Here is a 23,788-nt window from a genome sequence, read left to right as displayed (position 1 = left end):
AAGCAGAGGAACGATGTACCATCTACACCCCCATCTCCTGGGTTCTGTGAAGAAGCATGCAGTGGCTGCATTTGACCCCCAGGCCAGAGGTTCCCCACCCCTGGTAGCGATTACTAAAGGGCTCCATAGTTTCCCATTTTTCTCTCTCCTTTGGCTTCCCTTACTCAGCCAAATGAGCAGCTTGGTGATTTTGGAAAGAAATTGTGAAACCATGCTTCTTCAGCAAGTACTTTGTGAATCCACTCATCTTCAGCAGGTACACTGGGTGAGCACCACTTTGAGGCAATCAAGATTTGGGCAAATGTTAGATTTCGCACAAGCTTCAACTGGCCAGAACTTACATCAGCCTGCTGAACCAGGCCTGTTACCATCAATTTTGGACGCGCAAAGACTTTATTAAATACTTGGGTATAATGATTTCATCCGATATAGACCAAATTGTAAAATTTAAATTTGAATCAAATTATAAATGAGATTTCTTTTGATATTGAAAGGTGGGGACCTCAAAATGAATGTTGTTCCCAAGTTTTTATACATTCTTAGAGGATTACCAAAACATAGCCCCAAATTTTACTTCCAAAAAATAAATCAACTATTTAGATCGTGCCTATGGGGTACAAAGCCACCAAAAATATCACTACATAAAATGCAACTTCCAACTAAGGAAGGTGGCTTTGGTCTCCCAAATCTGGAACTATATCACCAGGCCTACCTGCTGAGTAAGACTAATGATTGGAGAGCTAGCAGGAATCCCAACTGGGCTACTCTCGAATATAGTTTCTTTGAACCTCTTGTAGGGTGGACTAAACTCAGCTCCAATTTTATGAAACATCCTATTATCCTGGAGACTATTAAAGCACCTATAAAAATTTGGATGAATATAAATAAAAATAATGACGACCCCTAACAGCATGAGAAATTAACAATATGGGCCAACCCAAAATTAAAAATTGGAAATCAAGTAATAATTTGGCAAAATTGGATGAAAAAAGGTATTTTGACATTGAATCAATTAAATGACAAATTTGTGGAACATAAGACTTTGCATGTAAAGTATGGATTAACCAGTGAAACACAATGACAATACATCCAATTGATACATATGTTGGAAAGGCAGTTTGGCCCTAACGCTATAGCAGCATCGGAAACACCCATGCTGCTACAAGATTTAATTTCTGCAACAAAAACAAAGAACTCTACACACTTGCACTATATAAAACCCTACTCAACAGAAAGAAGTATGATTTAGAATATGATAGACAAAAATGGAGTGAAGAGTTAAGGGTACAGATAACAAATGATATATGGGAGTCAAGTATAAAATCAACAGAAATAGCTTCTATGGATCTAAGACTAAGACTTATTCAGCAGAAAATAATATTCAGAGTCCATTGGACTCCAGCAAAACTTTACCAGAAGAAAATAACAAATGCAGACAACTGCTGATGTGGAAGTAAAAATGCAAACTTAGTACATATGATGATTAACTGCCTGATGATAAGATCATTTTGGTGTGAGGTGAGGATATATATAGCAAGAGTAATAAAAAGAAATTGTTATTTAGGGGATTTGAATTTAATTCTAAATTATATACCGGAAATGTGGGAGATTACAAGGAGATTACAATGTATATTAGAAGCAAAAAAACTTGTTTTGATGAATGGGAAGAGCCACAAAAAGATCCCATTGAGCACATGGATTGACAATATGGACAGACTAGTTACATAAGAACGAATTGCATATCGACGCAAATTAAGAATGGATAAATATGAAGAAATCTGGAAGGAATACTTAAGCCATAAGGCGGAAAGTGGTGGGAAGTAGGGGAGGAGAGGTGGGGAAATATTGTTAAAAAGGTGTAGTTATAGGTATATCAGTACTCGAATCTGAATTGTTAAATTGTGTTATTAGTGTCATTGTGGTTTTTGTTGTATGTGTTTTTTGTGGTTGCTATTTGTATTGAAAAAATGATTAAATAAATAGAAAAACCAGGCCTGTTGTTCCAGAACCCTGTTGTCACAATGGCCAACCAGATTATTTATTTATTTCATTTCTATACAGCTTTATATTTTAAAGAAAAATCTCAAAGCGGTTTACAAAATATTAAAACATCCAAAAAAAATTTTAAAAACTGTAGAAAGTCAAATATAGCGTTAACAGTCAAATCAATATAATTAACAGAAAACTAAAATATTATCTTAAAGATTTCAAAATAAAACATTGCAAAGGAGGTCAACTACAGAATACATATTTAACACAACCAAAGTTACCGTAACAAACAAAAAAATCTTAAACATTTCCCCCCCAAAAAAAAACCATTTCCAAGTGAAATCAAAATTTAAAACAGCATAATTTAAAACAGCACATTTAAAACAGCAATACATTATTTTCAGAAGCATGACACGGCTGTTTGGCAGGCACAAAAAGATGGGGCAGAAGAATCCCGTACTTAGGGTTTGGGGTCAGGCATAGCGATGTCCCTCTGGTCTCCCCAGGAGCCTCTTTAGTAAAGTTGGTGAATCTGGCTCCGCCCCCTAGGGTAGGCCAGGTCGAAAAGGCCTTGCAGGAAGCGGCCTTCACGACTCACAGCTGGGCGATGCCTGTGCAAAGCCTAAAAGCAGGACTGGATAGTGACACCACTCTCCCCCCCTTGTGATTCCCAGCATTTGATATTCAAAGGAATACTATGTCCAACAGCTGGGGTAGGATATGGCCAAGTGGGATAGTAGCCATTGATAGCCTTATCCTCCATGATTCCTTTTTCTCTAATCCTCAGTCAAGCAAATCCAAGTTGCTTCCTGTGAGCGAATTCCAGAGTTTAACCATGTGCTATTTCAAGGAGCATTTTCTTCCATCTGTCTCGAATCTTCCAACATTCAGTTTCATTGGCTGCCCACAGATTCTAGTGTTATGAGAAAGGAATGAAAACGTTTATCAATTTTTATGTATTTTTAGAACCCACCTTATTTCTCTGATTGCAAATTGCTTAAAACTGTTCTGAATCTTATGCTTTAATCCCACAATCCACCCTGAGACTTTAAGGTGGGAAACAGATAGTCAATAACAACAGCAAGAAGTAGTGAACACACTGGGAATTTTCAGAGGTAGTGGAGGGGGGGTTGATCACCACCAGGATGATCCATCGCTGTGGCTGGAGACTTGATCTGGAATCTGACCTGCAGAAGTCATTGTATCATAGAGCTGGAAAGGAGCGGCCCCCCCCCCCCGTCATTTAGTTCAACAACTCAGGTGATAACTGCTCAAATGACAAAACTAGACATGACCCCAGGAAGGTGTACATATTTGGAATTTTATTCCACCTTTTGCTGCAGATATGTGGGATTGTTGCATGTCACATTGTAGCCTTATGAGGCTTTGCCCTCGGGTGGGAAAAATATTGCGCCCGGGAAAGGGAAGTGGGAGTCAACAGACACTCAAGGAATAGTTTCAGAGAAAAAGCTTTATTTCTACCATCCATGAACTGGTAGAAGGAGCAAGTGTGATAACTCACAAAACAAGCACGGGTTCACAGTCATTTGCACAGAGCATATATTTCCCTTCTAGTTCTGTCAGGGAACTGCCATCAGTGCCAGAGGGAGAGAGCAAGCTCCAGAGGGATCCCAGAGAGCGTCCCAGGATTGGGAGAGGCAGCCCATCTTCTGGGGAAGGGAATCAGCTTAGCTCCAGTGGAGAAGGGGGGCAGATGGGGGAATCAGAGAGGCGGTCACATGACTCCTTGCCGGGGAGAGGAAGGGTCCTCCGCTGCCTACGCCCTCCTTGCACAGAAGGCTTCCACGCAGGGAGAGTAGGAGGAGACTGGGTGTCAACTTCTTTGCTGGAAGAAGTTTAAGAAACGCCCACTGACAGATTCTGCCAGCGATTGAAACAGCCACGGGTGAGTGGCTGTCCGGACAGGAAAGGTTCACTCAGGCAACCCAGCCAGGTGTTGGCACAGGCTTACGCACAAGCAACCCCTAGAACCATTACAAGTTCCCTCCCCTTTCTCCTCCTCCTCCAGGAGTCCTGCCCATGAGTTCCTCTGAGCATGAACAGAAAGCTCCTATCTTTGGGACTATTGTGGACTCTTCCCAGGAAAGGGGGTGAGAAGCCAAGGGGTTTCAGCATGTCCAACATGTTGCAACTGAATGAGATAAGAGTCAGTTCTGTTCTTTTAGCGAGGTCAAATTGTTCTATTCAGCTACCTTTGTTACAACAGAGCAAATGAGCTAATGCCTTTTAGCTGCTGAGAAAATGATTTTGAAAAGCTTTGAGAAGCTTTGAGCCTGCTTTGGAGGGGGGTGACTTCGGGCCTAGGTGAGGTCACCTGTCCTCACCTTCCTTCAACATGTCTGTTTACATTCCAGCACAGATTGCTGGCATGAGTGGAACTTCTGCTCTGTATTGCTTTTGTTTTTCAGTCTCACTCCGAGAAGACGGCAAGGAGTGAAGACATGTTTTCTTTGTCATGTTTTATGTCTAACTAATACGTAGCCTTAGTATTGTATCTACGCCTCAGGCCTCTTCTGTTGCGCAGTTTACACTACTGAGTAATGTGTGCTCAAGTACTGTGTCCAGTTCTGGGCACCACAGTTCAAGAAGGACACTGACAAACTGGAACGTGTCCAGAGGAGGGCAACCAAAATGGTCAAAGGCCTGGAAACGATGCCTTATGAGGAACGGCTAAGGGAGCTGGGCATGTTTAGCCTGGAGAAGAGGAGGTTAAGGGGTGATATGATAGCCATGTTCAAATATATAAAAGGATGTCATATAGAGGAGGGAGAAAGGTTGTTTTCTGCTGCTCCAGAGAAGCGGACACGGAACAATGGATCCAAACTACAAGAAAGAAGATTCCACCTAAACATTAGGAAGAACTTTCTGACAGTAAGAGCTGTTTGACAGTGGAATTTGCTGCCAAGGAGTGTGGTGGAGTCTCCTTCTTTGGAGGTCTTTAAGCAGAGGCTTGACAACCATATGTCAGGAGTGCTCTGATGGTGTTTCCTGCTTGGCAGGGGTTGGACTCGATGGCCCTTGTGGTCTATTCCAACTCTATGATTCTATGATTCTATGAAGTATGCACTGCAGCTTGAGTCACTGATGAACATCAGAGGAGCAGAGGTCGATGGATCTCCGCAGCAGCTGAGAGGGGAGATGCTCCAGTACGATGGCAGTGCACTGCGTGTTCCATGGCAGGTGAAGACTTTCTGGTTCCAATGGGCTTTTGGGAACTGACTACTTTAAATTAAGGGATGGTGCCATGGTGTTTTTATTGCAATCATTGGCATGGTTTTAATAGGGTGTGTGTGTCTTTTTTCTTTTCTTTGTTGACTTCCTGTTTGTCTGCCATGACGATCGGATGTGCCAACTTCTGTGCGGGTATTAGAGGATAATATGGGAGAAATTATCCTCCCAACCCCCCAAGGGTCAGGGGGGCACTCCACCTGCAGATCGTCTGATATCTGCTGCCCATCCAGAAGGAAGAGGGGGTAGGGGATGCTGGGTGTACACCGCACGGTTGTGGCAACTCTCCAAAGTCAGTGTCAAGAGCAGAAAACACCTGCTTTTTAAGATAAAAATTCACACTTAATTAACAGGCATGCCCTGAACCATCGGAGTTAAAATAACTTGCTGATTTAATCAGCCACTAATAAGGAATCAATCTGGGGAAAGACTTTCATTGTGACTAAAATACAACGGCTTGAAAAATGTAAGTGGACACTATCTTAATTATGAAACAAACTGGTGAAATCTTATGACTCTGGCAATGATCATTAAGGGAAAGATGAAAGGAATTCCTGATGGAGTTATTGTTTTAGTGTGGAGGAATCATCTCATTAACAGCTGGATGGAGGCCAAGAGGAGAGTTTGAATAGACCAGTGGTTGCATACATAAATGAAAATTAAGTGAAGGATCAACATCGGAATGGATTATTGACTAATTAAGAAATGCAATGTGATATTAGATTATTAGCACTCCGCAAAATTCAGAGCATGTGAAGTCACACAAAGATATATAATTTGGCAATATACTTGGCTTTTGTATTATATTGTAATTTGGAATGTTATAATGTGGTTTTTATTGAATTATTAAATTGGAAAACTTAATAAAATATTATAAACAAGAACAAAAAAAGTTTTCTGATTTTTTTTAAAAAAATTTTTTTGCTCCTCTTCAGGATGATGAAAATCCAATAAGATTGTGAAGAGCAGGAATGAGAAGCTGAGGTCCTCTAGGACTTCCGGGTTAGCGCCAGCGCTGAATGGCGGATTTCTCCCGGAGCTCCGGGAGAGATCTGCTTCGCGGGTTCGGGTCCCGTAGCTCACGGCGGAGCAAGGACCCTTAAAAGTCACAGGCGCGTAGCCTGTGAACCGGAGACTCGGCGGGCACCTTTGCCCCCCCCCGACGTTGTGAAATAGCCTTTTTAAAGGCTATAGATCAGCGGAGGGTGCGTGGAGCGGTGCTGAGAGTCGCTTTCACCCAGCCTGCGAAGCAAAGCCGCGTCGCCATTAGCGGAGAGCGCTGACTTCTTCCGAAGATTTTGGATTAAAAAAGAGCAACTTTCCGTGAGTAGGATTGAGCTTGCATTAAAAATTGGACACTAAAATTAAAGAATTTGGGTACCGAGACGGATAAGCATTAAAAAGGAAGTCTGCTTTCCGTCCTGCAGCAAGATTAAAGCGAAAGACAGCTAAGCTGTAACTTTTGACAGGAGAGTTTATGAGCCAAGAAACCCAACACCAAGTAAAGAACTCCCCCCCAGAAGGCAGGAGAGGGGGGGAAGAAGATTTTAAAGGGATTCCCTGCCGGTTTTAAAGGAGATTGAACTGTTTACCGCTGCTTATCTACCTGGGGGTCGGACTGCCGGAGGAAAGGAACCGGCTAAGGACGGTCGCTACAAAAAAGGTTAGAAAGTAACTGATATATAGACTTTGGTTACTCTCAACTTGAAACATCGTATTTGGCTACATAGTAGCAGGACACTATTGATTTGGATCTTTTACAAAGAAAGGGACTTGGAGGGCTTCTGCTTTTTGGAAGTGTGGGAACAATTTAAAGTTTAGGAACTGATTTTACGCCCTCTAGAGGATTTGGACAGTTTCAGCAACCAAGTGGAATTTAAAACCTGAGAACTTTTCTCTATTGACAGCTTAAGAGTGTGGGAATGACCTTGAACGAAAGACTTTGTTATGGCAGATGGTAAACAGAAAGAAGATTCACAAGAAACAACTTTGAGATCTGGTAGACAATACAAAGTGGACTCTTCTATGCAAAGAAGGGCCTCTGTATCAGGGGCCTCGGGAACTGCAGCTGTCACAAAGGCAAGAGTGAAAACAATGTCTTCGGAAGAAGCGTTTACAAAGGCCTTGGGAAAAATAAGTGATTCTTTAGAGGAATTAAAGAAGCAAGGTGCTGAAACAAATAAGAAAATTGAAGAAATTTCTGGGAAAATTGATTTAAATACTAAAAGTATAACTGACCTTGGGAATAAAGTGAACTCTAACGCAGAAGCAATTGGGAAACTACTGGAAGATTCATCTACAACGCGAAAGATAGCTGAAGAAGCCAAGGAAATTGCTACTGCTGTTGAAGGGAAACTTCCACCGGTGTACAGGAAACTGGATGAGTATGAACTGACACTTTCTATGCAGGATATGCAACGCAAGGAGAAAAATCTAAGGATCAGACTTGTGCCGGAAAAGGAAGGAGACAACTTGGTGGATTATTTGACAAAAGAGTTTTCTGACTTCTGGAAGCAAGATTTGAAAGAAGAAGAGTTCAAAATAGAGAGTGCATTCAGGTTGGGAATAAGGCAGAGGAAGAATAGACCCAGAGATTGCTTGATAACTCTAAGATCCAAAGAAGAGAGAGATAAAATATTGAACCTGCACTACCAAACAACCCTTCGAATTGAGGATTTCCATATTGAGATCTTTAAAGATATCCCTAAAAGTATCTTGGATGCAAGAGGTCCTTACAAGGATCTGGTGACACTACTGAAGAGGAACTACATACTATTCAGGTGGGAGTTTCCCCAAGGCCTGTCTTTTAAATACAAGGGGAAGAAAAGAAGAATAAAAACAGTGAGTGATAAAGACAAGTTCCTGGGAGAACACGAAGAAGACCTACAGAAAGAGACCTATCCAGGAGAAGGACATCCTTCAAGACTAGATACGGACACAGAACCACCGACAAAGGACGAACAACAATTGGGAGCTGTAGGAGGAACTAAATAACCCCATCATGGCTTTGCAACTTCTAACTTGGAATTGTAATGGTCTAAACAATCCCCGAAAAAGGAAAAATATATTTCATGCTTTAAAGAAAGACCAATTGGACTTGATTTGTCTACAAGAGACCCACGTGACAAGAGCACATAGAAAACTGTTAATAAATAAGAGATTGGGACAAGAATTTATATCTTCAGACAAAGTAAAAAAAAGAGGAGTGGTGATCTACGTAAAGGAAAATTTGCAGCCGAAACAAATTTTTAAAGATGACCAAGGAAGATATCTGGCAATTGAAATTCAATCTCAAGGAGAAAAATTTTTGATAGTGGGGATATATGCACCAAATGAAGGAAAAGCAGAATTTTTTAAGAAGTTGCATGAGACTTTAATGGACTATATGGATTATAAACTGATTATGATGGGAGACATGAATGGAGTAGTTTCAACAAATATGGATAAAGCACAAAGACAGGTAGTTACAAAAGATGGAAGACTACCAAAAACTTTTTTTGAAATGACTGACAATATGGATTTGATAGACATCTGGAGAACAAAACACCCATTAGAGAGAGAGGGAACCTTCTTTTCTGAGGCCAAAATGACATGGACTCGGATCGACCAAATTTGGGTGACTAGCAACATGGCGTCGAACATAAGGAAAGTGGAAATCTGCCCCAAAACTCTCTCCGACCATAACGCAGTAAAGATGGCGATGAAGCAAACAACAACTGGTTCCTTCAGATGGAGAATGAATGACACCTTATTCAGAGACGAGGAGATCTGTAAAAAGGCCCAAAAAACTTTGAAGGATTATTTTGAAATTAATCTAAGAACTAAAGTAGAAAAAAGAATAATATGGGACGCAAGTAAAGCCGTGATGAGAGGGTTTTTGATACAACAAAATACATTAAAGAAAAGAAAGCAAAATGAGAGGAAAGAGAAAATTCTGGAAAAGATAAAGGAAGGGGAAAGGAAACTAAGACTGAAGCCAAAATCGCAAGTGGTTTTAAGAGAAATTAAACTGTACCAAACACAATATATGGAACTGATGAATCAAGAAATAGAATGGAAAATTAAACAAATGAGGCAAAAGACCTTTGAATCTGCAGACAAATGTGGCAAGTTACTGGCTTGGCAAATAAAGAAGAGACAAAAACTCAACACGGTAACAAATTTAGAAGTGGAGGGAAAGAACATATGCAACCCAGTGGAAATTAGGAACTGTTTCCAGAGCTACTTTAGACAATTGTATACACAAGGGCCGCAGAAAGATAAAGATATACAACAATTCCTCGAGAAAAATGGGCTGAAAAAGATTTCCCAGGAAAGTAAGACAATTTTGAACCAGGAGATATCAGCACAGGAAATAGAAGATGCCATTCAAAACATGACGTTGGGCAAATCACCTGGACCGGATGGATTGACTTCCAAATACTACAAAGTTTTGAAGGAAGGGCTTATACAACCTTTGAAGGAAGTCTGCAACGAGATCATGGAGGGGAGAAGGGCACCCGATACGTGGAGAGAGGCTTACATTACACTTATACCAAAGACAGAGACTGAAAAGACCCAACTTAAGAACTACCGACCCATCTCCTTACTAAATGTGGATTACAAAATCTTTGCTGATGTTTTAGCAAAGAGACTGAAAAGAGTTTTGATGGAGGAGATTCATGGAGACCAGGCGGGCTTTCTCCCGAAAAGGCATTTGTCGGACAATGTAAGGAATATAATTGACATTTTGGAGAAGTTGGAAGTGAACATAAACACTAAGGCTGTTTTGATATTTGTGGACGCCGAGAAAGCCTTTGACAATATTTCTTGGAGCTTCATGTTGAAGAACCTCCGGGGGATGGGGGTAGGCCAAGGGTTTGAAAATGGTATAGGTGCAATATATTCTGAACAGAAAGCAAAATTAATTGTAAATAATGTGGTAACAGAAGAGTTTAAGATTGAAAAAGGGACACGACAGGGGTGCCCTATCTCCCCATTACTTTTTATATCGGTCCTGGAGGTTTTGCTTAATATGATCAGGAGGGACCAGTTGGTTAAAGGGATTCAGGTCGGAGCTAAACAATACAAACTGAGAGCATTTGCAGATGACCTAGTACTTACATTGCAAGAGCCAGAAGCTAGCACGAAAAGAGTTTTGGAAATAATTCAAGAGTTTGGTCAATTGGCAGGATTTAAATTGAATAAGTTAAAGACTAAGGTATTGGAGAAAAATTTAACACAGATTGAAAAAGAAAGGTTTCAGAATGAGACGGGGTTGACTGTGGTTAAAAAAGTGAAATATCTGGGTGTGAATATGACAGCTAAGAATGTGAACCTATTCAAAGATAATTATGAAAAAACTTGGACAGAAGTGAAAAAAGATCTGGAGATCTGGTCAAATCTGAAGCTTTCCTTGTTAGGTCGAATTGCAGTTATAAAAATGAATGTATTGCCAAGAATGTTGTTTCTGTTTCAAGCATTACAAATTATGGACAAAATGGATTGTTTCAAGAAGTGGCAGAAAGATATATCTAAATTTGTCTGGCAGGGCAAGAATCCCAGAATAAAATTTAAGATATTAACGGATTCAAAGGAAAGAGGGGGGTTTGCCCTGCCAGACTTTAAATTGTACTATGAAGCGGCAGCTTTCTGCTGGCTAAAAGAATGGCTGCTTCTTGAAAACACAGACATTTTGGATTTGGAAGGATTTAACAATATTTTTGGGTGGCATGCATATTTGTGGTATGACAAGGTTAAAGCGCATAAAAGTTTCAAAAATCATATTGTCAGGAAAGCACTATTAAATGTCTGGGTTAGATATAAGGACTTGCTGGAAAATAAGACTCCAAGATGGTTATCACCAATGGAAGCTAAGGCAGTTAAAAAGCTAAATATGGAGTCGAAATGGCCAAGATATTGGGAAATCTTGGAAAAGGAAGGGGACAAATTGAGATTGCAGAGTTTTGAAAAACTAAAAGGGAAGGTGAGAGATTGGTTACATTATCATCAAATAAATGAAGTGTTTAAATTAGACAGTAAAATAGGCTTCCAGGTGGAAAAATCAAAATTAGAGACTGAACTGTTAGAATCCAGTACTAAGAATTTGTCAAAAATGTATGATCTGCTGCTGAAATGGAATACACAAGATGAAATGGTAAAATCAAGTATGATTAAATGGGCTCAGGACATTGGTCATAACATCATGTTTGCTGATTGGGAAAAGTTGTGGACCACCGGGTTGAAGTTTACGGCGTGTAACGCCTTAAGAGAAAATATAATGAAAATGATTTATAGGTGGTACATAACCCCAGTCAAGCTTGCAAAGATCTACCACTTGCCTGATAATAAATGTTGGAAATGTAAAGAAAAGGAAGGTACATTCTTTCACCTCTGGTGGACGTGCCCGAAGATTAAGGCATTCTGGGAAATGATTTACAATGAACTGAAAAAGGTATTTAAATATACTTTCCCCAAGAAACCAGAGGCCTTTCTCTTGGGTATTGTCGGCCAGGGGGTGTTAAAGACAGATACAATTTTTTTTATGTATGCTACAACAGCAGCTAGAATACTTATCGCAAAGTACTGGAAGACACAGGATCTACCCACACTGGAAGAATGGCAGATGAAGGTGATGGACTACATGGGTTTGGCAGAAATGACGAGCAGAATCCGAAACCAGGGAAGAGAAGCGGCGGAAGAGGAATGGAAGAAGTTTAAGGACTACTTAAAGAGATACTATAAAATTAATGACAACTAGAATGATGTTGGGTTTAAAATAAATGGTTACTATTAGTAATGGTTAAGATAAAGAGAATAAGGATGATTAACATAAATTTATAGTAAAATAAGGGAAGATTCGCTGAATAATTGTAAGAACTTGGAATACAGAAACGGGAAGCAAGAGGAAGTCGAGGAAGTAAGGTTTAAGAAATTAGGACATGAAATGGTACTTGTTTTTTGTTCTGTTATTGTTTGTTGCTTGTTTATGTATGTTTTGTTTGTGTTAATATAAAAATTGTTTAATAAAAAATATTATAAAAAAAAAAGAGAAGCTGAGGTCCTCTAGACCAGTGTTTCCCAACCTTGAGTCTCCATCTGTTTGTTTGTTTTTTTAAAAAAGCACCCGCAATCTCTCTCTCTCCCTCCCTCTTTCTATTTCTCAGATAATAGAGTCTAGATTAGGAGTACTTGGGAGGGGGAAGAGATTTAATTTGTTTTCAACACTGTGCTTTAAATTATGCTATAGCGCGATTAGAATTCTAGCAATTTGTGACACTGTCTGAACCCATTGTTCCCGAGTGCTGGCAAAGTGCTCCTTGCCATAATCTATAAATTCCCGCAACTAAGGCTCTTTATGCATCAGTTCCTTCTTCCATCGGGGGGGTTGGCATATGTATTTCCCCTCCCTCTTTGCTCTCTCATCATCATCCATCCAGCAATGTAGAACCATGTGCTTGTCTGGGCTTTGGAACTCAGACTCCATCATAAGCTGGACCAATGTCTTTGTAACTAGATCTCCATTTTAAGACGGCCTGGACAAAGCTGCTGTATCTGTTACTCTTCAACAAGTGCCGGTATTCTGAGTGAGTAAATGTTATCTTTACCTTTTACAGCAATAATCTGTGTGATTATTAAGGGGAGAAAGGGAGAAAGACTTTTTAAGCTGCTGTACTCAAAGCATGAGGAAGGTAGGATAAAATCTAATAAATGCATCCTCTCCTAGCATCAATACATATCTCTACTTGAAGGGCAGCAGGTGATGGCATGATGTGATGGCATGACACATGGTGTGTGTGTGTGTGTGCGTGCGTGTGGTGGATACCCACAATCTGGGGCCCAAGTTGGAGCCCCTGGTCACAGGTGTCTTCCAATCCTGCTGCAACAGGCTCTTCCCTTTCTCCCCCCCCCCCAAAAAAAAACCCAGGAGGGGCATTAAAAGGGCAGAGGAGAAATTAGTTGCACATAGTGTCAGTCTTGGGAAAAGCCCTGGAAATAACGAGACATAGGCATCAGGGACCTTTTGTATTGGCAACTGATTTCAAGAGGTGAAACAGGATGTGTTGCCTCTGCCCTAATGTGTGCAGTATTTTTCACATTGTTTAGCTGGTGAACTGCAACAAAAAACTTGAGGAAGTGTGAATTTCAAAGCATAACAGAGATCTGGTGTGAATTATGTTGTTCCTGATTAAAATGCCAATTTCTCCAGCATTCTTAGTTGGGATCAACGGGAATCGGAGTCTTTCAACATCTGGAAGGCCACAGGTTCTGTACCCATTCTAAATGTTTCTTCTCTGTATTTTTTTAAGGTTGTGCAGTCCCCTTTACTATACACAATCCAGTTTATTGATGTCTTTCTCACAATAAGTGGTGTCCCACCTGCCCCAGGGGCGGGAGAAAAATGGCTGGCATCAGCACCATTTTCCAGCAAGCTCTCGCCAAAATCTCATGAAATCTAACCAAAACTTGCTGCCGCCATGCCAGTTTGTGCTGTTGCCACGCAACCTAGGGAAGGGATGCTTTCCTGTGAGTTACACAGCACGGCTGCTATGCCATTCCCCATTTCACCTCAAGTGGCAAAATGGGATGCACCATCCCTGACAACAAGGGAGCCCAAAGTTGACACATTATTGATTAAAATTGGACATGGAAATCTGGCCAGGGATTTCATCCCTGCCCGCTGCCAAAGCTATCTCCCATCTCCAAGCACTATTATTTTTTCCAACAAATGATGCATTTGAATAAATGATAGAACACATATTATTTGCCATATATATTTATTTTGGACATGATTCAATGACTTCATTTGCACATGAAAGTCAAATACAGCCTGTCTTTGAGGAGGAGCTTCTAGACTTCTGGAAAGAAAGCCTGAGAGTCCTCAGGCTGAGACCTCCCCTCTTCAACCACTAGGCCGCCAATTTCCATAAATGGCGGGTTCTTCTGGGCTGTGGAGGTTTGCCTTCCCTCAGCTACAAGCTCATTGGCATTGTCCTCCATTGCTTTGGTGCACTCTGCATGAATGACCGCAATACTTAATCTTTCAAGAAGATATTGAAACAACCAATCAGTCTGGTTACAGAAAGTAGGTGTTGCACAGCCTCGGAGAGCGCCCAATACGTCAGCTCCCCCTGTTGGGAAAAAACACACACACACATGCTTTTGGAATCCAAAACCCTCTCCCTCAAACAGAAGGGTGGGCAACTTTTTTTCAGACCAAGAGCCTTTTTTGAGTCTGGGTGACCTTCTGGGAGGTGCACATGCCAATGGAAACATATGTAAAATTCACCTTTACACGGCAGGCTATTTTCTAGATACATTCAAATCCCCCTCTTTGTCCTCCCTCCAGGTAACCAAGAGTTCAGGGGCAACAACCCAGCCAGGCCAAAGCATACAGGTAGGGTATGAAGTGGGGCTTGTGAGGGGTGTGGCCTAGGGAGAGGAGGTGTGGCTAAGGAGTATCCCAAAGGCCAGAGAGAGTCCTAGAGGGATGCCCTTGGATCTTGGGCCTGTGGGTCTCCATCCTTCCTCCCCTTCCAAATGAAAGTACAAATTTTAAGATGTATTTTTATTTAACAAAATCTATATATTGCTTGATTGCAGTAAAAACTGATAGGGGTTTACAAGAAATATTAACATTAGCAATAAAAGCAGATAAAACCTGAAATATACTCAGAGTTGAGTGTTGATTTCATGCTCTTTATATCAGCTCATGATGAACAGGGAGTGGCTATATATACATTATTTACACAATGGGTCCTGCGTGATTGGCTGATTCAACTCCCCTCCTGGAGCCTGATTGGGCTGCTGCTGCAGGCCAATCAGCTTGCTGATTCACTTCCTTCTGGAGCCAGATTGGGCGGCTCTTGCAGACCAATTAGGGTGCTCCCATCTAGGATCCTACTTGCCTATTGTTCTAGGATCTAAGCTCAGTACATAACGTGGGTCTCCTAATAAACTTCAGAACCCTTAATAAACTAAGTACCCTAGCATCTTTTAGAGGAAGCCATGACTGCTCAAAGTGGTGTGATACTGCTTTAAATGCATAGTATAGATGGGCCCCAACTGCACTCCATCATACAAGGCTCACCGAAAGTAAAATGAACCCCAAAGTAGAAGCATTGATCCTCCTCATTTCTACAGCTGACGGTACTGATGTAGTCGCACACGACTGTGTGGGATTCGAAGCAAGCTGGGCACTGCAGCCCATTGTTCTCCCTCTTCTCATGCTCAGGAACTGAAAAACAATCACCACACCACCCCAAGATGGGGGTCAATGTATTTCTTTTGCAGATGCAAACCACAACTTGCTGTATGTAAGGGGCAGTAATTGTTCTCCTCCTTCAAAGAGGGATGTGTACCACCTTCCAGCACTTCTCCAAGCAGAGTGCTTCAGCCATGCTCCATTCATCCAGGGCCACATTAAGGCATGGGGCAAGAGATTTTGACTAGGGCCACATTCACAGCATACATTCCAAGCACAGGGATACCACTTTAAGCAATTGGGCTTAGCACTGAGCAGCATTGGGGGGGGCATTCTGAGAGACAAAATGGTAGCCACAGATGCACACAAACGATGATAAAATTCTACAAATTGGCCCTCTTTCTTAGAGCGAGAAAGAGAAAGAGAAAGAAAGCTCTCAGCAGTTTTATCCTTTAAAAAATCTCTTCTGGAAAAAGATGTGCTTAGTTCTAGGTAAAATAATGATTTCATAAAGATAATAATGATTTCAATAAAGATAGTAGGTAATAAGAGCTATTGTGTGGGGTTTGATTGCTAATCCATTACTCTATGAGGGGGATAGGGGTTTTCCTATAAATTCTCAGCACCCTTAACAAACTACCTCTCACATAATTCTTTGTCCTAGTGTTGCTATAGTGCTTTCAATAAAAGCATACACCAGGGTGGGGAAAATGGTAAGGCGAACCACAAAATGGTGCCTCCTCCCACCAAGGAAGGAGGAGTGAGTGAACATCTCCATCAAGAACAAGGGTGGGAGGAGACTAGAGTTCAAATCTGTACTTGAGCCACGACACTTGCTGGGTGACCTGGGGCCAGACACTGCCCCTTAGTCTGATTTATTTCACATGGGTGTTTGAGGCTAAAATGGTGAGCAGGAGAGCCAGACACGCCACCTCCAGCACTTTGGAAGAAAAGGTAAGATGTAAAAAGCAGGATCTCTGACAACGTTATATGGAATTAAAATTAGGCCACAATTTTATGTAGGAAGGCCTTGGCTTAGGTCTTGGGCGTGTATCCCTCCCGGCCCCCCAACCGGGGGGAACTGGGGCTCATCAGGATAAATGGGATAGGAGGGTGCTCTGCGAGACATAAGTGTAGCAGGCAGCCAAGCCCATATCCCCACACACAGGGTAGTTCACTGACAACCTTTCAGTGTATGGCCAGTGAGACCCATATATATAACCCCACAGGGGGGTGAGCCACCCCTTTATGCCCCCCCCCCATTACAGGGAAGAAAGGACTAAAGAATTCCACCCAAGGCCATAACCATTGTGACAAGTTGCTATGGGGAAGACAAAACCTGCCAATGCAAGAAAATTTCTTCCCAGTCCTTCAACAGCAACCAGTCAAAGACCGTAGTAGCACCTACTAAACAGGAAGAAAAAGTTAACCTGCAAACAAGAAACATTAAACAAAGGGAGGGTAGGGAGGGTGAATCTCCGGAGCCAAATGCCTGGCTATTGTCAGCTCCAGCCCCTATTTATAAATGGGGCTGGCTCCACCTCCCAGCAAGAAACTTGATCACTGAGGCTGGGTGTGAACCTCCAGAAATTAACACTGAGAGGCAAGCCAGCCCCTGTTTGCCAGTAAGCTCCCTGGGAACTGTAGCACCACGCACGATCCTGCAAAGGGCACCAGCAGTGTAAAGTGTGAATGCTCATTTTTGCGCCACCTGCTTGTTCTCCCCTTTGTGTAGATACTGTTCCTCTATAGCTTAGTAATTAAGTGGCACAGGAGCCCATTGCATCTAATAGATCTTTATCAGCATTTGCTTTTACCTGAAGATATTAATTCTCTGGATGCAAACCTAAAAGAAATCAGTTCCCTCTCACACAAGAAGGACAGGGGCATGTCCCACTAAAAATATCTCTAAAAATGCAAATGCATCAAAGAAAGTGGGTTGGTGTAGGTTTGGGGGCTAGAGCACTGGGAAGCCAATGAGCCAGTGAGGTGTAGTGGTTAGAGGGTTCGACTAGAATCTAGGAGACCAGGGTTCAAGTTCCACTGTAGCCATGACACTTGCTGAGTGGCCTGGGGCCGGAACCATCTCTCAGAGTAACCTATTTTACTGGATATTTTGAGGCTAAAATGGTGAGCGGGAGCTCAAGCGTTTTGGCGGAAAGCATAGGATGTAAATACCAGAAGCTGCTGCAGAAGAGGAACTGTGAGTAACATTATGGGAGGGGTATTTCTAGGACTAAGGTAAAACTGTGACGCTCCCTTGTAATTTTTGCTAATGAATGCTGCATGTTGTTCTAGTAATCTTATTGGGATTTGGGGTTTTGTTTCCCGCCACCCCCATACTATGGCTCCAATGCTTCCCTTCTGGTTCCCTCTGTCAGTAGCTCCTCCCTGTCCCACCAGTCTGAATCAGGTTTGAAATCCTAGTGCCACCCTCAGGTACCTCCTGGAGCAACTGGCTGCCACCACTCCTCCTTGTCTAGCCAGTCCCTGACATCAGGATACTGCCAAAAACTTGTTTGTCTTTCTTTGACTTCTCTCATTGCTTGAGTTTTGTGAAACCATCTTTCCTGATGATGATACTTACTTTCAGGAGGTCCGCTGTTGCACATATCTGTCTTGCAGCAGGACATCTTGCTGTAGATGTAAATTGAATCCATTAGGGAGCCACTGGAATAGTTTGCATCACACAACTCTGTCTTGATGCAGGACTTGAGAACCATTGGGATCGTGTAAACTAGTAAAAAAGAATAGGAAGGAAATAACTAGACCTGGAGACAGGGCTGGCGCACTCATGAGGAAAGCTTTGATTATCACCTTACGTGGCAGGATCCACAGGGGCAGCAGATCTGACCGCCAAGTAAAGAATTGCCTGATGTTGCTGCCTTTGAAGCTGTGGTGTGTAACTTGAAGGCAAGATCTGCCACTTCTTCGTCAGTTCCTCTCCCCCATTTGAGCCACCCAATGCCCCTGTCATTTGTGGTAGGGACCTCGGAGCTCCTTTCTGAGGCTCCCTCCACCTTCTCTGGTGTCCATGGAGGCACACAGCCTCTTTTCTCAGGGGGTGGTCATTCTCTCCAGGAGGAAAGATGCAGCCCACCCTCCCAAGTGAAATCCACAAGGCACAGGATTCAAACTCACTCAATCTTCGCCTCACTCTATCTTCGCTTGCAGAGCATGGCTGCCTGTGCTGCCTGGCTGTCTTTGACCGGGAGGGTGGCCTCCGTCTTTCCAACTGTGGTGAAAAAGGCAGCCAGGTGGCAGCCAAGACGACAGCCAAGACGACCTCCACCCAGAGCGTGCACCTCACCACTGGCTTGTGTAAGATGGGGGCTCCTTCAAGCTTCTACACTGAGCAGTGGGCAGCCATGCCCCCCTCAATGGGAAAGGGTGATGGAGCCCATAGTACACCAGGTGAACAGCTGGGATACCTCTCCTACTCATGTGCAAGCAGGAGCGGGGTCATGGCTCTTGTAGCTGGGGAGGGGGAGCAGTGTGAGCCAGTGGTGGGCTGGGGTTTCTGCAAAACTGTTTGGCTGAGGTGAGGGCAGCAGTGTGCTCTTAACCCAAGCAGTTTAAGGAAGGAAGGAGGGATGAACAAGTTTTATAAGCCTTGTCATGCAGCTTGTTTCTCCCCTTAACGGTATGAGGGACAGACCATGATGATGATTTCACTCAGTGATATATCGTTGATGAAACTGCCACCCCTCCTGAGTCCCTCTGCCTCCAGCTCCCGGCTGCAGCTTGTTTAGTTTTTCCTCAGCGTGCTGGGTGCTGGAGGCAGAAGGACTCAGGATCGGCGGGGTTTTCCCCACCGATTTACTGCTGAGTGAAGCTTTCATCATGGTCTGCCCCTCATACTGGTCCTGCGGCGACATGTCAATAAATCGCCCAGGCCTAATCTTCAGTCATCTTTTCTTCCCGGTCTGCGGGGTGGGGAACATTTCATGGTTTTCCTCAGGTGTCCAATTGTGTTGAGCAGGCCCTGCTTGGAGCGGAAAGAGAGATCTCCAGTTTTATCTAATTGTTGAATGTGAGTCAGGAATGGAGAACATTTGGCCCTCCAGAGGTTTCTACCACCCTTCTCCTTACTGAATGGGATCAGTTCAGAAGGCTTCATGGGAAGCAATTCATCAATGAAATAAGTTTTGTTGCTGCCCATGTAACTGGAGCACTGAGAGTCGATGCTGGTGCTCATAAAGGGAGCATGTACCACAGGCAATTAGGAAGGGGCAATATGTCAGTATCAGTTTCTCTTGGTTTCTTATTTTAAGTTCATTTCTCCACATTTTCATATCAGTTTCCAACTCCCCCCCCCCCAATCAACATTTAGTCCGAATGTTATTTTCACTCTTAGGCCCTATCTGCAGGGTCATACTGATTTAAGCAGTCATGGTTTCTCCCGTGGGGGGGGTGGGCAGGAAGTTTGTTGACCATCTTGGCTGTGAATCCTGGCAGACTAGCTCTCTGCCTTGCAGGTCATTTTTCACTTGGCCTGGGAGATGGGAACCGACAGACTGACTCCAACTACAAAAGCTGAGGCTGCTGGACGGACACTTGAGTTGGGATATTGTTTGGCTTGTTGTTTTTATATCAATTATGTGGCTGTTGCTTGATTTTGTTGTAGGTTCTTATATGCACATTTTACCCTAGTATGTGCATTTGTCTACTGATTACATGGCTGGACAACTGAATTGCAAAAATGGGAGAAGGGCAGATTCTGAAGGATGGCTTTGTTTTGCTCTGCCAATTGAGTAAACACACCTTTAAATACGAACTGTCTTGAATTTCTTCCCTGCTCCTACAGGCAATGCAGAACTTAGAACAACTCTTTATGAAAAGTCATGTTCCATGGCTTGTGGCTAAGATATGGCCTTAGAAAGTGAGTCAGGGGGTTTACGTTATAGTGGTCAAAAAGGTTGAAAGTTCTCACTTACGCATTTTGCCAAATCCAACAACAGACATGCAGGACTGGTCACTGGACTCATCACACTCCTCAGTCTCGCTGCGGCAATCTGTTCCTTCACTGTTCCAACAAGACTCACATATCAGAGATGCCACTGCAGACAGGGAGTAATGGGTTTACAAATCCTTAGCAACTATGTAGGGGGAATAGATCTGTGTCAAGGTACAGAAATACAACACTTTCTGCTACAAACCCCATCTTACGAGAGGCAGCAAAGGCCACCAACTTGGATAGCTTCGAAAGCGGAATAGATAAATTAATGGTTACCATCCTCAATTGATTTATTCTTTCTCCAACATTGGAGGCACTATTCATCTGAATACTAGTTTCTGGAAAGAGAGCTGTTGCACTCAGGTCCTGCTTTCGGGCTTCCCATAGGACCCATGGCAAGAACAAGATGCTGGACTAGATGGGCCATTGTTCATCTATGTAATGCTTCTATATATATTCCCTCTGTAGTTCTTAAACTCTGTGAATGGGGGTGGGCCTTGCATTGACCAGAGTATGATTGTCCATGATGGCTCCTGCAGGCTGAGGGAGAGGACCAGTAGAGAAGGTGTTGGGAAACCTTTAACCCTCCTGAAGTTGTTGTACTACAACTCCCATCAGCACCAGCAAACATAGTAAAGGCTCTGATAAGTGCATCTGGTACCCCTAAAACCTGACTCCACTCAGAGATTGGGGTGGAGTGTAACACCAGCAAACTAAAACATTGAATTTGGGTAGGATAATTCCACTCCAAAATATGAGATCGTCTCCTATCATATACATTGTCTCCTATCATAAGTTTTTACAAATGCAAGAAACTTACTCTTTGCTTTAGATATAAGCTAGTATTCTGGTTTATCAAAGAGTGAGCTACTGCCTCTCTTGCTCCCCCAATGTACTTGGGAATACCACACCTCTCTGTACACATTTGGTAAAATAAAAATTGAATATTGGGAAGAAGAAAAATCTATCATGGAGGATCCCTTGTAGTTTGGCCTTGTGCTTTATTCCTCTCCCTTTCAAAGGAACCACAAGTCCTTGTTCCTTTCTTCTCCTGCTTTAATGGCTCACCCCCCACTTAGTTCCTTCCTGGAAACAGGATGAACAGCCCAGCAGCTGTGGTTCTGCTCACCTGGATTCAGAAGGGTCAAGAGGAGGCAGGAGATCAGGAGTGTCTTCATCATTCTAGAAAGCTGAAGAACCAGGAAGGAGTTCTGGGTCAAGCAAGGATGCAGAAAGTTGGGGGAATTTATAGAAGATTGCAAGAAGCACTTTGACAGTGCCCAGGAACAACGTGTTCAGGATAGTGTCACAAATTGCTAGAATTCTAATCATGCTATAAGATAATGTAAAGCACAGTGTTGAAAACCAGTTAAATCTCTTCCCCCTTCCAAGAACTCCAAGGACACGTCCCTCCTAATCTGTTCCAGCCTCAATTTCTCAACCCTGGATGTGAGGAAACAAGTCCCTTCAGGTTACAGCACTGAAACTGGATTAGGTTTCTGGAAGCCAAGACAGTTTCCCTGACAGCATGAACTTTTTTGAAAGGGGGACAAATGTCTCTCCAGAATTTCCTTTATTGTACATTTATAAAATGCACAGTGACTCACGATCTAGATTTCCTCAGTCCCATTAAATGCACTTGTCTTTGGGGTAAAGAATTGGTCCACTTGTTCTTTAACATAAGTTGGTTACACTTAAGAGCAGGGGGTGAGGTTGCAGGCTTCTGTCCAGAGAAGCTTGCAGATTTAAGGGACGATCTTTTACTGGGGCTGTTTTTCTTCTAAGAAGAATGAGACTCCCAGATGTTGGCAATCACAATGGAGGGGGTGGGGGGAGTGACATTGGGCTCATGTCCTCCTCCCTCACCATCTTCTTTTTCATATTCTTATTTAGACATGTTTATTGTAAGAGAGAATTATTGTAAGATGATGTACCAATGGTATTTAACTCCAGAGTGTTGCGTATATAGCAGATTAATTGCGCTGCAGAAAGCATGCTGGGGAGACCACACATTCAGGAAACAACGAAGAAATGCAAAAAAATCTTTTGCTTGGCTTTAATTACAAAAACAAAAACTCCTCTTACATGAAATCTGTAAGTATGACCCATTCACCAGAGTACTGAGAGAGGTACACACTGCTCTTTATATCCAATTGCTGATGCAGCTTAATTAACACAACTTAACAGCACCTGCTATACTGTTTCACAGCTGTAAAACTAGGCCATGATATCTACTCTGGCTTTTAAAGAGATACGCATCTTGTGCAACAATAATGAACCTTAATGTTTAAATAAACCATTCAACACAAAGAGGTTAGCTCGAATGTATAAGAATGTACCCAATAAGTTTTGGAAATGTAACCATTGCAAGGGGTCATTCTGTCACATGGGGTGGACCTGCAGGGAGGGTAAGAACTTTGGGAAATGTTATATAATGATTTTTTAAAAATCAAAAATCAGACTGACTTTTCCAAGAGTCCAGAACCCTTCTGGTTGGGGATATTGATCAGCAAAATTCCAAAGCAAGGGCTCTTTATGCTCACAGGTGAAAAGTTGTGAGAATACCCTGAAAGGAAGAATGTCCCTATTTTCATCTGAGGAATGTTGGAGGCTATGTAGTGGCTATTGAACATCAATATGAAGCTGTTGGAAATGATCATTTGGAGTTTTGGAGTGAAGTGTCATCCATATGTTGAAGATACCCAGCCCTAGAAACTCCATAACGCAAACTCTGGATTGGTGCTTGGATGCCTTGGTGCGTGACAGCCAACAAACTGAGCTTGAACTGTGAAAAGCTGGAGGCTTATGACTGAGTGATTTCTGAGTCTTGGAGATCAATTGCTTGGCAGCCTGGACACAGTGGTTCATGCACTGGTAACTTCAAGACTTGATTATGGCAGCATGCAGAAGCTGCAGCTATTGCATAACACAACAGCCAGAGTGCTCATAGCAGCAGGCTACTGGCCACGTGTCACTCTGTTGCTGAGACAGTGGCACTGGCTGCCAATTTGCTGCCAGGTCACATTCAAAGTGACCACATTCAAAGCTTTATTGCCACAAATTCCTTATTATTCCTTTCTCATAACACTAGAATTTGTGGGCAGCCAATGACCGTGAATGTTGGAAGATTTGAGAAAGAAGGAAGAAAGTACTGCTTGAAATACACATACCGTATGTTTCGCTCCATAAGACGCACTTTTTCCCTCCTAAAAAGCAAGGGAAAATGTGTGTGCGTCTTATGGAGCGAATGCAGGAGGGAGGCAGGCAAGAAAAGCCCCCAAGAGCTGCACACAAGCTCTGTGCGGCTCTTGCGGGCTTTTCCCCAGGAGGGAGAAGGGACTGACTGGCCGCATCAGTCCCTTCTCCCACCTCCTAGAAAAGCCCACAGGAGCTGCGCACCCTTTAAAGAG

The 23,788-nt window shown here is 42.7% G+C and overlaps 1 protein-coding gene across 1 annotated transcript; it reads right to left on the bottom strand.

Annotated features, from left to right (window-relative positions):
- Positions 1–13,996: 13,996 nt before the first annotated feature.
- On the bottom strand, positions 13,997–21,599 carry LOC128420369 (phospholipase A2 inhibitor gamma subunit B-like). Its single transcript, XM_053401968.1, has 5 exons — positions 21,508–21,599; positions 20,359–20,481; positions 18,009–18,158; positions 15,308–15,454; positions 13,997–14,348 (listed from the first exon to the last, which is right to left on the bottom strand). Exons 1-5 carry the CDS (start codon positions 21,557–21,559, stop codon positions 14,068–14,070), a joined length of 753 nt encoding a protein of 250 aa, XP_053257943.1. The 5' UTR covers positions 21,560–21,599; the 3' UTR covers positions 13,997–14,067.
- Positions 21,600–23,788: the final 2,189 nt, after the last annotated feature.

This window comes from Podarcis raffonei, chromosome 8 (genome assembly GCF_027172205.1).
Source record: "Podarcis raffonei isolate rPodRaf1 chromosome 8, rPodRaf1.pri, whole genome shotgun sequence".
Classification (NCBI taxonomy): domain Eukaryota; kingdom Metazoa; phylum Chordata; class Lepidosauria; order Squamata; family Lacertidae; genus Podarcis; species Podarcis raffonei.
The sequence above is the reverse complement of the archived record's forward strand: the minus strand, read 5'-3'. Positions and strand labels throughout refer to the sequence as shown.

Bases quoted from the DNA above. Each gene is read 5' to 3' on its own strand.
- LOC128420369 (XM_053401968.1), bottom strand. From the start codon at position 21,559: ATGATGAAGACACTCCTGATCTCCTGCCTCCTCTTGACCCTTCTGAAT. The intron at 18,159-20,358 runs GTAAGTGAGAAC...CTTTTTTACTAG, and splicing joins TGTTGGATTTGGCAAAATGC to TTTACACGATCCCAATGGTT. The intron at 15,455-18,008 runs GTAAGTATCATC...ATTGTTTTTCAG, and splicing joins CAACAGCGGACCTCCTGAAA to TTCCTGAGCATGAGAAGAGG.